Raw genomic sequence first — 12,532 nt, forward strand, 5'->3', positions numbered from 1 at the left:
TGCCCTTCATTTTGAGAATTTGAAACTACTCACACATCAAATCATAGCTGTCTTGATATTTCTCAAGACAATACTGATCAGACAACACTTTCAGGTAATCTTGTTCTTTCTCCCGTATTGCAATAGCAGTATCTCCTCCTGGCCTTTCAGAGGTACTAACTTCAGAGAATAAAGTGGGTTGCATCCCAGGGACCATGTCAGTGGATTTCCCAGGTTCCACTCCCTGAAGAAAAAGCATACCACCATTAACTTTGGACCGTGCACTAAAAACCTCACACAGTTTTCAAACAATTTCTACTTAATTAAAATCTAATAACAATTTTTACAAATTAAGCAAACAAGATTTTAAAGATTGTTCACAAAAATATAGAAAGGCAGTTTAAAAAAAATATCCTGGTTATCGTAAAATGTGAAGTTTGATCCTGATCCTTAATATATATAGGTAATAAAGGGTCCAGTACACTGCAAAACCAACACTGTGTTAATGCAACATATCATACTCCTGGTCTTTTGGTGTCATAGGAAAGCACATGGAAATTATTTGTCCCCTTATGCAGACTTCAAGTAACGTTCCAGCTTTCATACCTGTAACTTCTGAGAAGGATTGAGGGGGAGATCTTTGGTATCATCAGTCAAAGCTGCTGCAATTAATCAAATGAAGAAAGAAAATCATATTAGGGAGGGAAAAAACTATGCAAAATTTACTGTATTAAGTACTTGGACATTTATCACCCTTAAGACACAGAGAATCGGATTTGAAAAAAAAGAAAATATTTGCAATCTGCAATGCAGTGTTATTCCATCCCAGCAGCAACAGTAGAACAGGGGGAGGCCGCTATGAAACACCTCTGCTCTCTCCATTTATTTTGCATTCAGGCCCTCCACTAGGTTGCACAACAGTCAGGCATTATGTGGGGGATAGAAGTGCTTAGGTCACACAGGCCATCCAAAACACATTTTCATTAAGCTAAACCCACTCAAAAGCTATTCACACTCCCAGATACAAGCTAGATGGGTCCAACTGAAACAAGTCCTAGCTGGTTCATATCTACTGATTCATAAATTTGGATTGAATGGATTTCTATTCATAGGTTATACCATTAAAAGCCTGTCACGTAACACTACAGTTGACATTCGCTCACCCTTCTCCGGGCTCTGTTCCAAATTTATGTCTTGCTGTCCATCCAAATCATCAGTCCGTAGCCTACCAGATGATTCTGACTGCAGCAAGGCCTGTTTCTGGCCATTATCCTTCTCTTTGGTTGAACAGAATTCTTGACCATACAGGAAAGTCTGAACTGTAGAGCCAGAGGCTGGACCAGAGGTTGTTTTGTGATGAGTAATGAGGTCAGCTTCTGTTGAGGGAGTCCACTCCCCTATTTGAATACTGGATTGTGACACATGGCCAAAAGGGCTCCACCGAGGCCTGCAAACCTCTGCATCAGAAATTAGCTCTCCAATTTTAATGTGTGATTGGGAGGCATGCCCATGAATGTTCCAACGAGGTCGAGAGGACACAACTTCAGATACATTTTCTCCAATCTTGATATTGGCATCAGATACATGGCCATGAATGGTCCACCGTGGTCTGGTTGGTTCTACATTTGACACATACTCACCAATCTTTATATTGGCATCTGATGCATGGCCATGAATATTCCACCTGGGCCTAGAGGACTCTACCTCAGAGGCATATTCTCCAATTTGAATATGAGCTGCAGACACATGTCCATGGACATTCCAGCGAGGCCGGCTAGGTTCCACATTGGAGGTATATTCTCCAATCTTAATATGAGCATCTGAGGAATGGCCATGAGGATTGGCATGTGACTGATATAGTTGGGTAAGAGGGATGTATTCTCCTACTTTAATGTTTGCATCAGATGCATGGCCATGAATGTTCCAACGAGGTCTCCTGCTTTCAACATCAAAGACATTCTCTCCAAGTTGGACATGGCTGTGTGAAGCAGAAGGCCTGAGGATGGTGTTAAAATCATATTCACTGCATGGGTCAACCTGGGGACTGGCTTCTTCTGCTGCTGTGTCTTTCTGTACAGGATCAGGTATGTCTGCACAATCAGTCAAGGACAGATCTGAGCTGATATTCTGCAAAGCTCTGTCCAACAAATTTATCTCCTGTGCACTAGGAGGGACAGAGATTCCTTCAAGAGGTTTCGGCAAGAAATCTTCAAAGTCCAGGTTAAATTCGGGGACTGCTGTTGGTTCAGTACAGAGTACCTGAGAAGCAGTCTCTTCCTTTTCTGACTGCACATTTGCTGACTGTGGTAAGCCTGATGATTTGTCATCCGAATTGGCGCCTGCCAGTCCAGATTCTTCAGCCCTGTCAGCAACATTCAAGGCATGAGGATCCTTGGTTTCTGCAGATGACAACTGAAATTAAAAAAAAAGCATAGACACATCACTCATTTATACAAATGGAATGTCCTCATTTCCTTTATTTAGCTTCTGATGCTTCTTTGGTTTCTGTCACTCAGAAGAGGAGAGTTCTTTTATACAGTTTACCCCAGTCAAAGGATAAAATCCCAAATTTCTCCACCAGGCTGTTTCAAAAGTGGGACACAAAAAACAGTATTTCAAATCTAATATTAAGGAGCTGGCTGGGAGACACCATCCCCAAGCACCACACTGAATGAATACCTGATTTCCAACTATTGCATACATATTGTCCATATCATCCATGCCCACAAAAACAGAGTTGCCTGGTCTTGAGTGCCCCTTTTTATGCTGAACTTTTCACTTGTGGTTACAGGGCCATTCAAGGACACTGAATGTGTACTTGGTGGGCAGGCGTGGACTAAAGATTTCTAAGCAGTCCCTAGTGAGGACTCAGTCTTGATCAGAATGTGAACAAACTATCATTTTCATTACAGAAACCTGAGATCATGCTGACCCCACAGAACTGGAGCCACTAGATGGGCAGCTTGGTAAAATATGCCCTCAGAGAAAGAGACATTTCTACTGCTGTGTGGTCTAGCAACTTGCTACCAGGGCAGTACAAATCCCTCACTCCAAGTTGTCAAAACAAAGGCCTGAGGGGACATTCTACCACAGGCAGTGTTTTCATTGGACCAGATTTCAGAAGCAGCCACTGACTTCCAGCTACACAGACCATTTCATCACAGAGTAGCAGCTCTGTATTAACTCTACAGTTTGCTAGTTTTCCAGCAAGTGGCTGGCTTCACACAAAATGGTACCCATACCCAATGACGGCTTTTATGCCGTCAGTTAATGTATTTAAAAAAAATAAATACCTGAAGGCTGGAATCTCTTACAGGCACAACTGGGGCAGAAACCTGTTGGCACCAGTATTCTGGAATAATGTCTAGCTTCTTCCTGTACTTTCCGCTAGGCAGCTTCTCAAGCATATCCTAAGCATGAAAATGGAAAATACCACAGATTAAATATGCCATGGCATACAGAGGGACATTACCAAAATGTCAGAGAGACAGAGAGAAGGAGACATTGAAGGTACCTCTATACGTTTCTGATCTTCTAAGAGAAAACTGAGCCTTGCAGTTTCCAATCTGTGTCTCTGAATTTTCCATAAGGCTCGTTTTTCTCTACGTGCTGCATCTTCAGACAGTTTGCTGTAGTGATCAATTAATTCTTGCCTACAAGAAAGAAAAGGAAAATAAGAAAAACAGAAACAGAGTTTAGATGGTAGTAATTACTGTAACAGCCTCAGCAGTACAACTGTTAACCTAGGATTTGGACATGAAGAATTCAATACCCACCCCTTCCTCAGTCACAGACTGGCTTTGGACATGCCACTCCCAATTAACCTTCCTCCCAGGACTGTTTTAAGAAGAAGCAAATGGCTAGGATCTGGGAAACCCAGGTTCAAATCTCCACTTTGCCATGGAAGACTGCTGAATGCCTTCACCAGCCTCACTGGATTGTTATGAGAATCAAATGAAGGAGAGGAGAATGATGTTTCTTTGGGCCCCCATTGGGAAAAAAGCCAGGGTAGAAAGGAAGCAAATACATAAATAATAAAGCATTTTGCATGCTAAAAAGTATTAGAAAATTGGACAGAGGTAATAATACTAATAAATGTCCCATGTCTTCCTCTTGTAAGAGAGATGATCATATTTGATTCAGAGTAAAAGCAAATAGTATACTAAAGCTTTTAAGGAAATCTTAAAACATGAGTTAGAGAGAGACTGTTCACGGACTTTCAACATTGAGCATAAGTTGAACTTGAGGACTGGCACATTGCCCTGACTGGGAGAGAGAAGGCTCAGTTAGGCTGCAAGGAGCCACAGAGTACTTGCTCACACTACAGTGAGGAGACCGACGGACACAGATGGCCTGAAAAAGTAAGCAGGTGCTGGCAGGAGCTTTCTTCCCCTCTGACATCTGGGAAGCTGTTTATTTACTGGGTCTAGCATTTCAAAGGCTGTGGTGGTACTTTTAGAAGAAGAAGAAGAAGAAGAAGAGTTGGTTCTTATATGCCGCTTTTCCCTACCCAAAGGAGGCTCAGAGCGGCTTACAGTCGCCTTCCCATTCCTCTCCCCACAACAGACACCCTGTGGAGTGGGTGAGGCTGAGAGAGCGCTGACATCACTGCTCGGTCAGAACAGTTTTATCAGTGCTGTGGTGAGCCCAAGGCCTCCCAGCTGGCTGCATGTGGGGGAGTGCAGAATTGAACCCGGCATGCCAGATTAGAAGTCCGCACTCCTAACCACTACACCAAACTGGCTCTTTACATGGTCCCTACAAATAAAATGCAGATTAGTTCTACTTGTGGTGTCCAGCAATGTCTTACCTTGCCTTTTTTTCCAACTCTTCCTCTAAAGCTTTCAGTCTTCTCTCCCTCTCCCTAAGTTCCCGAGCGTAGCTGAAATCATCATCAATCTCCTCTTGTTTCAGAGCCCGCCGACGCTAGGTAAAGATTCAGAAAGCTTTAAAAATCCCACTCCAATGGCCCACACCAAACCTGCTTACAAGCTTTTGACTTTAACAAGGAAAGCATCCTCAACCTGAAGTTATTCAGAGGAAAGATGCGTTCTGCTTTCACGCAAATACCTCTTGGTCCTTTACAAATTGCTCTTTCAGTTTCTGAAATTGCTCCCGTTTCTTCGCATCCAATGCTACCTTCTCCGCTATTTGTTGATCTAAACAGAAATTGAGAATAATGTTTCTTTACAAATGAAGGGGGAGGGAAGCCATCCCTGAAAATAAACTGTAGATTGCAAACTCTGCCGAAACTTACCAGTAATGGCTTTTAGAGCTTTGCTAGCTGTTTCTCGAGCATGAACAATTAACTCCTGTTTTTCAATTTCCATACGCAGCACCTAAGAAGCAATGTCACGTGATTTACTGGGATTGTCAGATTTTATATCACAAATCACACTTTTAGATGTGCAGCCTCAGAGAAAAAAACAAGGTACTCATGCAACCAAAGTATTAAAAGGTGGACCAAAATCATCCATTTATATACTAATTGCATGATTAACTACAGAAATTACTGAATTAATTGTAACCACTGCATAGGCTGACTATATTATTAGGAACATTAATTGCACTGGATGGGTAAGATTACATTAAAGCTTAGTTTTTAATAATACTGTCCTTCGAATGAATACATTCATTCAAATTAAATTATCCTAGCAGCACAATCTTAAGGCTTGTTAATGCAGCAGCAAATACATAATTAACAACAACATAAGACCATATATCAGACTGATGCACAGAAACTGCTGGAACAATATCCCAGCAAAGCAGAAAACTCTAAGTAAAGGTTTGCTATAGAAACCAACTACTTAGGACTGTATTCAAAATTTGCTTTCCACTGCAATGTTTGTGTCACAAAACTTAAACAGATGGCAAGAGATATCAGTTTCATCACAGCTTAAATCTACACTTTTCCAGCTGTGAGAAGAAGAGTTGGTTCTTATATGCCACTTTTCTCTAACCGAAGGAGTCTCAAAGCGGCTCTCCCCACAACAGACACCCAGTGAGGTGGGTGAGGCTGAGAAAGCCCTGATATCACTGCTCGGTCAGAACAGTTTTATCAGTGCGTGGCGAGCCCAAGGTCACCCAGCTGACTGCATGTGGGGGAGCGCAGAATCGAACCCGGCTCGCCAGATTAGAAGTCCATGCTCCTAACCACTACACCAAACTGGCTCTCAGAGGTTATTCACCCTCTGAGGCCCAGTAGTACTATAAATATCATGCTGAGAATTTTGATATTACCCTTCTTCCTTTCTGCCCCCCCCCCCCAGAAAAAAGACAAGGAGTGTTGAACAGGGCTTCCTCCCTCACCCCACTTGAAAGGACAAATTCAAAGTGCTTTGTACCCTTAAGTTTGCTTATAAATTTTTGACTCCCTAACAGCAATTTTACACTAAACAGATCTTGTATTTCACTAAGCAATGAAGCTGTCTCACGCCATTAGTCCATCTATCTCATCATCATCTGGGTCTGGATTGGCAGTGACACTCCGGGATATCAAGCAAAGAAAGGTTTCCTAGCACCTGAGACCTTTTGACTAGAAATCCCAAGGATGGAACCTGGAACTTCCAGTAAGCAAAACCGCACCTGGACTCTGTGAGGTTTAAGGCATTATATCAGATGCACCCAATTCATGAACAGAATATCATGTACCCCTGGATCTGTCAATGGCAGAATATCAAAATGAAAAGTTAAAATAGTAAAACCTCATTACAGCAAGAAGAGAAACCAACCAGGAAGTTCTAGATATAGGCATTTTAATAAAAGAAATTCACATTTGGGGCAATATAAAACTAGCTGCTCTGCAGGCCCATTTACCTTTTCTTCCTTGCTGATGGAACTGTATCGTGCAATTCTTTCCATTCGACCCACGTATACAGCACAGTTTCTCTCAATCTCTTTCAATTCCTCAAGGGAGAAAATTACAGATATCCGAGGAACAGGGATATCTGACCAGCATATATAGTGCTGTAAAATAAATATACTTTTACAGTACAAACCCCATCTTATAAATCTATCATTCTGTTTTTAATCTTTCCTATACTGCCTAGCTCATTTTAACAAAAACAACATTATATTACAAATGACAGCTTCTGGCTATAGTAACATTTTCAGCGCTCTACATGAAAAATTCTGTGCCAAACATGTCTACAGAAAATATTTCCAACAGATTCACACTTTCAGACGGTTGTGTTGAGCGAGGCTCCGCATACTGAACAGAGAGGACTCCAGCAGCTTACATATAGCACAGTAGAAATTGCTATAGGAGAATTTACAAGCAGAGTTTAAGATATATCTAATCAATCATTCCCAAGAGTAACTAGTTCTTACCCTGGGACAGCACAACTTCAATAAATTTATGGTTTTCCCACAAATGTATACATCATTAGCAATATGCTTCAGGAACACAGGCACACAGTCTTCTGCTTCTTTGGAAATCAGAATGTACCCATGGGTCCAATAATGTTTATCTAGAAATTCAAAAGAGTGAAAATGGTCAGAAAGGCAGGTCAGTCCATACTTTTCTCATTGTGCCACTAAGGCCTTTTTAAAATTTAAAGTGGTGTGGTAAGTATTCAAAAGATGACACCTTAATTTGCAGCATACCTCTGAAGCCAAGATAATTCTCGTTGACCTGAATCATGAATTCACCATAGGCATCCCTGAATACACCACTATACACCCAGTCGTGGACAAACCTAAAAGACAGATTATTGAACATGATACTTCAAAAAGATTTCACTGAGTACCCTGCTTTAATTAAAGTACCAAGTTCTTCAGATTATCGTCACTAATAGGTTTGTTTAGGACAAAAATAACAGCTGCAAAGACCCAGGGAGCTCATGTTAAATTTCCCCCAAGGAAAATCTCAGTACTATGGCACTCCAGCATAGACTAGCTTTGAAACAGCTGGGTTTTCTATTCTGCCAAGAAGAGCTTCCAATTAATTTTCTGGCAGCTTGCATGGAAGTTTTATTTTTATTTTTTAAGTTATGCTAGTCCATAAAGGTAGTAACAAATTTTACTTTCCTGGGTTCCAAGATCTCTGCAGATGGGGACTGCAGCAAAGACGCTTGCTTCTGGGGAGGAAAGCTATGGCAAATCTAGACTGCATCCTAAAATGCAGAGACATCACCTTGCCAACAAAAGTGTGTCTAGTCAAGGCTATGGTCTTCCCAGTTGCAATGTATGGCTGTGAAAGTTGGACCATAAGGAAGGCCGAGCGTCAAAGAATTGAGGCTTTTGAACTCTGGTGCTGGAGAAGACTCTTATGAGTCCCTTGGACTGCAAGGCGAACAGATCGGTCAGTCCTAGAGGAGATCAGCCCTGACTGCTTCTTAGAAGGCCAGATCCTAAAGATGAAACTTTGGCCACCTCATGAGAAGGAAGGACTCCCTGGAGAAGAGCCTGATGCTGGGAGCGATTGAGGACAAAAGAAGAGGACGACAGAGAATGAGGTGGTGGATGGAGTCACTGAAGCAGTCGGTGCAAACTTAAATGGAGGAATGGTAGAGGACAAGAAGGCCTGGAGGATCATTGTCCATGGGGTTGCGATGGGTCTGACACGACTTCGCAACTAACAACAACAACGTCCATAAATAGTGTAAAGACTACTTCTGGAAGCACATTGATATACTTCGTTATAAACAGAGACTCTTTCAAGATTTAGTTTGATTTAAGCATATGAAAATAGGGCACTTTCCATTCTGCAAATCCAATTCAACTACAGGAAATCCATGAATAATCTTTGTTGCAGGGTGTTACTGCAGAGTACAATTTAAAATGGAAATGTCTACCTTGTATAGGGCTCAGAACTCGTTTTTAGCAGTGACAGCAGGACTGGATAATGTTCATTGCTGCAATTATTAAGAGCTTCTTCGTACAAATATGAAAGAAGTTTCACACCCTGAAATACATACAACAGAGAATTCCTGTCAGTGTAAGAGAAATCTCTCTTTCTCTCTCTCTCTCTCACACACACACACACACACTAGTCTATCTATTCATCAAACGGTCCTTGAGCAGCTGAAACAGAAAGCTATGATTTATAAGACTCAGCACATGTTTCACAAGAACAAGTCATGTCAGACCAACCTTATCTCTTTTTTCGAGAAAGTAACTGCCTTGCTGGATCAGGGGAATGCTGTGGACATAGTTTACCTTGATTTCAGTAAAGCTTTTGGTAAAGTTCCACATGATATTCTTGTTGACAAGCTGGTAAAATGTGGTAGGAATCCTAATTCTGTTTCTACTGATATAAAGCGCACACACCTCAGTCCCTTACAATTTTAGAAATGAGGCAAAATCATACTCACGGTCGGAAATGAAGCACCAGCAGCTCCAGCAATTCCTCCAATGCCACAGAGTTCAGCTAAATACCTAACCAAGGAATATCAACAACAGATTACCTTTGCTTGGTACCTTTAAAATCCCCATCTAAACAAGTGTTCAACTAGTCCAGAGTTCCCACAGTGGACAGCTAAATGTTTCTAGGGATTTCATAAGCAGGGCGTAGTACCATGGCTCTAATGCCCATTGTTTGGCTCCAGCACGTGGTATACACAGTTACACTGTACAAGGAGGTTTCCTTGGGCTATCATGGATCTTTTGCCATCCATGAATTTGTACAAGCCTTTGAAAAGCCAAATAAACTACTACCTTACAAATATTATGATAATATATGTTGTGCTATGTGATGAATTACTTCCTTCCGTCTGTCATCAACCTACTGCTAACCAAATCAGTTGGATGATCCTCACCCTGCATGCATAGGAAAAAAATTACTATATCTGCTCTCACCATACCATTCATAATCCCATTTAATGCCATGTTGTACCCAGACCAAGATAGCTAAGTAGCAGCTTGTGGCACAGAACAGGCCCGAAGGAATTTTGTTGAAAGTAGAAGAAGAAGAGTTGGTTCTTATATGCTGCTTTTCTCTACCAGGAGTCCCAAAATTGCTTACAATTGTCTTCCCTTTCCTCTCCCCACAAGAGACACCCTGTGAGGTAGGGGAGGCTGAGAGAGCCCTGGGAATACTGCCTGGTCAGAACAGCTTTATCAATGTTGTGGTAAGCCCAAGATCACCCAGCTGGCTGCCTGTGGGAGAGCAAGGAACCAACCCTGCTCGCCTGATTAGAAGTCTGCGCTCTTAACCACTACATCAAGCTGGCCTCTTGTGTCCTTGCCAAATATTAAAGAAGGTTTGCTAAAAAGAATGGTTATATTTGGAAAGAAAAGAAAGATACTTTGAGAATGTTCAAAACAAAACACATTCCTCCCTGTAATTTTGCATATAACTTAATAGCAGTAAAGAAATGGGCATATTTGTATGTCATGGCATCTCCTGAAAGTTTGTTCTTTGTAACAGGAAGGCACCTTCTGCTTTATGACAATAACTTCTTAAACAGCTTTATCATATGTGAGCAGGTCAGTGTGTCTAGCAAAATACACTCCTATCCCCATGCATAACAGAGCAGCCCCTGAGAATACAGAAGTTAACCATCCTCATCCTCAAAACACACCAACCTTTCTTCATAGAATAAACCATAAGCTATTGTTCAATTTAAAGGCATAAATAATTTAAGACAGGGATTCCCAAACTTTTTGGAGTGTACACTGGAATTTTGATACAGCATGGTAGACTGAGCCACAAAATGGCTGCTGCAGAGATGTAGAAAACTGCAAAATGGCTACCTCAATTTATGTTCATTCACACAGCAAAGATCCTTGTGCTGTGGTACCAGATGCTGCCAAAATAATGTTTAAAAAATCTGTCCAGCCAATCACTTCTTCAGTGACCAATTAGAAGCCTTTCTGGGCAAAAGTTCCACCCAGCCCCACTTGCTTTCTAAAAGCTTTGTGGGAACCAGGCAAGATGTCACCAGGCATCATGGTACCCACGAACACCACACTGATCTTGAAGCATGCCACTTCCAAGTGACAAGTACAACACCGATATAATACAGAGCAGTATAAACATGATATGATTCAAGGTGGAATTAGGCCAAGGTAATACAGTTTGTTACCAGCTAGACTACCTATATAGCCTTCCGTTAGTCAGTAAGACTTAATGGGAACATCTGCATTCATGATCAAATATCAGATGGGAGGGCTTTCTTTTCTTTAATGCTGTCATGTCATGGTGTTACCTCAGCTGGCGTCCTAGTTTTCTGAAGAGAAAGCTGAGAGTCAGAAGAGTTAAAGTGGAAGGAGTTGACAAAACACATGCTCGGTAGTACTGAAGGTACTTCCTCAGCCCACTTGTGAATGCCTGACAAGAGGGAGAAAAGAAGAAGTTCCACTATTAAAAGTTGTTTCTGTCTACTGTGTGTTTTGACATTCATCACAATGGGAATGAACTATCTCTGTTCAGTCCCTTTTAGAGGATTCATACTTCATAGGCGTAAAGCCACTAAAAAGCCAAGAACAAAATCCATTTAACATCTTTTACAAGAACCAATATAACAATGTGCAAAATAATGATTCAGGTTTCAGGATGCTGTTAGTGAAGAGTCATAAAAGCAGGAGGCGATAAAACTTTACAGCAACAATTCCCCTCAGTCTTCCTAATTTCCCCCTTAACCAGTAAGCTGGCTTTGCAGTAGAATCCACTATCAAATCAACTAACCCCTTCAGGAGAACCCACCATCTAAAAAACAGAACCCTTCCTTCCTCAGGTCTGCTAAAGCTCTCTGCGATTTGCTTCCCCCCAAATTTCTTTCCCTTCCATGACACTTATTTTAACAGATAGATTCAAGTGGGTAGCCATGTTGGTCTGAAGCGGCACAATGAAACAAAATCCGAGTCCAATGGCACCTTTAAGACCAACAAAGATTTATTCAAGGCGTGAGCTTTTGAGTGCAAGCTGAGGAAGAGTGCTTGCACTCGAAAGCTCATGCCTTGAATAAATCTTTGTTGGTCTTAAAGGTGCCACTGGACTCGGATTTTGTTTTATTGTACTTATTTTAACATTCTAACACATGTGCCTGCTGCAGCTACACATCAGTTTTGCAAACTGACCATCCTTTCTAGAAAGGTGCTAAGCCCAAGCTACAAAGATATCTGATAACCACATGTTCACCAGAATAACAGAACAATCAAAACTACCCTTCTAATGTGGATAAACACAGGTATCACCATCTCTGCCTAGACCCTGAAGTCCTATTACGAAGTCATTTCCCTCTACCATTCCTAAGATGAAGCAAACCATTGTAACCCATTATAATTAACAGTTTTATCAATTGAAAAACATTTACAATCCATTCTGTTGTTAAGCTCTTAGAAAACATTAACGTAATCAATATGAGCCCCTTACAAAAACAGGCTATGCTGTTATTTCATACCCCCCCCCTCACACACACACAATTGTACTACTCAAGACACTGCACTACACAGTTTGCATGCAAGCATATAACTTCTATACTGGCACACGCCATATTTTATTCAGAGCACTGATGACACTTTTGCTATGTCAAAGCTTCACTTGAAAGACATAATGAAAAAGCATGTAAAGAGATATACCTAAATAACAACAGGAATATAAATGTTTTCT

At 41.3% G+C, this 12,532-nt stretch overlaps 1 protein-coding gene across 6 annotated transcripts in view; it reads right to left on the minus strand.

Moving 5' to 3' along the window:
- The window catches only part of TUBGCP6 (tubulin gamma complex component 6), a 31,724-nt gene that overhangs the window by 8,065 nt on the left and 11,127 nt on the right, over nucleotides 1-12,532 (minus strand). For 5 of the 6 annotated variants that reach the window (XM_077338304.1, XM_077338300.1, XM_077338303.1 and 2 more), the window contains exons 6-19: nucleotides 11,130-11,251; nucleotides 9,294-9,357; nucleotides 8,775-8,884; nucleotides 7,585-7,676; nucleotides 7,309-7,448; nucleotides 6,796-6,945; nucleotides 5,237-5,318; nucleotides 5,050-5,138; nucleotides 4,790-4,905; nucleotides 3,494-3,632; nucleotides 3,273-3,389; nucleotides 1,143-2,391; nucleotides 586-641; nucleotides 34-223 (exon numbers count right to left, since the gene is read on the minus strand). In XM_077338304.1, the coding sequence (XP_077194419.1) occupies nucleotides 34-223; nucleotides 586-641; nucleotides 1,143-2,391; nucleotides 3,273-3,389; nucleotides 3,494-3,632; nucleotides 4,790-4,905; nucleotides 5,050-5,138; nucleotides 5,237-5,318; nucleotides 6,796-6,945; nucleotides 7,309-7,448; nucleotides 7,585-7,676; nucleotides 8,775-8,884; nucleotides 9,294-9,357; nucleotides 11,130-11,251 (2,716 nt within the window). The remainder of the gene's footprint in view (nucleotides 1-33; nucleotides 224-585; nucleotides 642-1,142; nucleotides 2,392-3,272; nucleotides 3,390-3,493; nucleotides 3,633-4,789; nucleotides 4,906-5,049; nucleotides 5,139-5,236; nucleotides 5,319-6,795; nucleotides 6,946-7,308; nucleotides 7,449-7,584; nucleotides 7,677-8,774; nucleotides 8,885-9,293; nucleotides 9,358-11,129; nucleotides 11,252-12,532) is intronic. The other variant, XM_077338306.1, reaches the window with a different exon arrangement.

This window comes from Paroedura picta, chromosome 5, assembly GCF_049243985.1.
Source record: "Paroedura picta isolate Pp20150507F chromosome 5, Ppicta_v3.0, whole genome shotgun sequence".
Taxonomy (NCBI): domain Eukaryota; kingdom Metazoa; phylum Chordata; class Lepidosauria; order Squamata; family Gekkonidae; genus Paroedura; species Paroedura picta.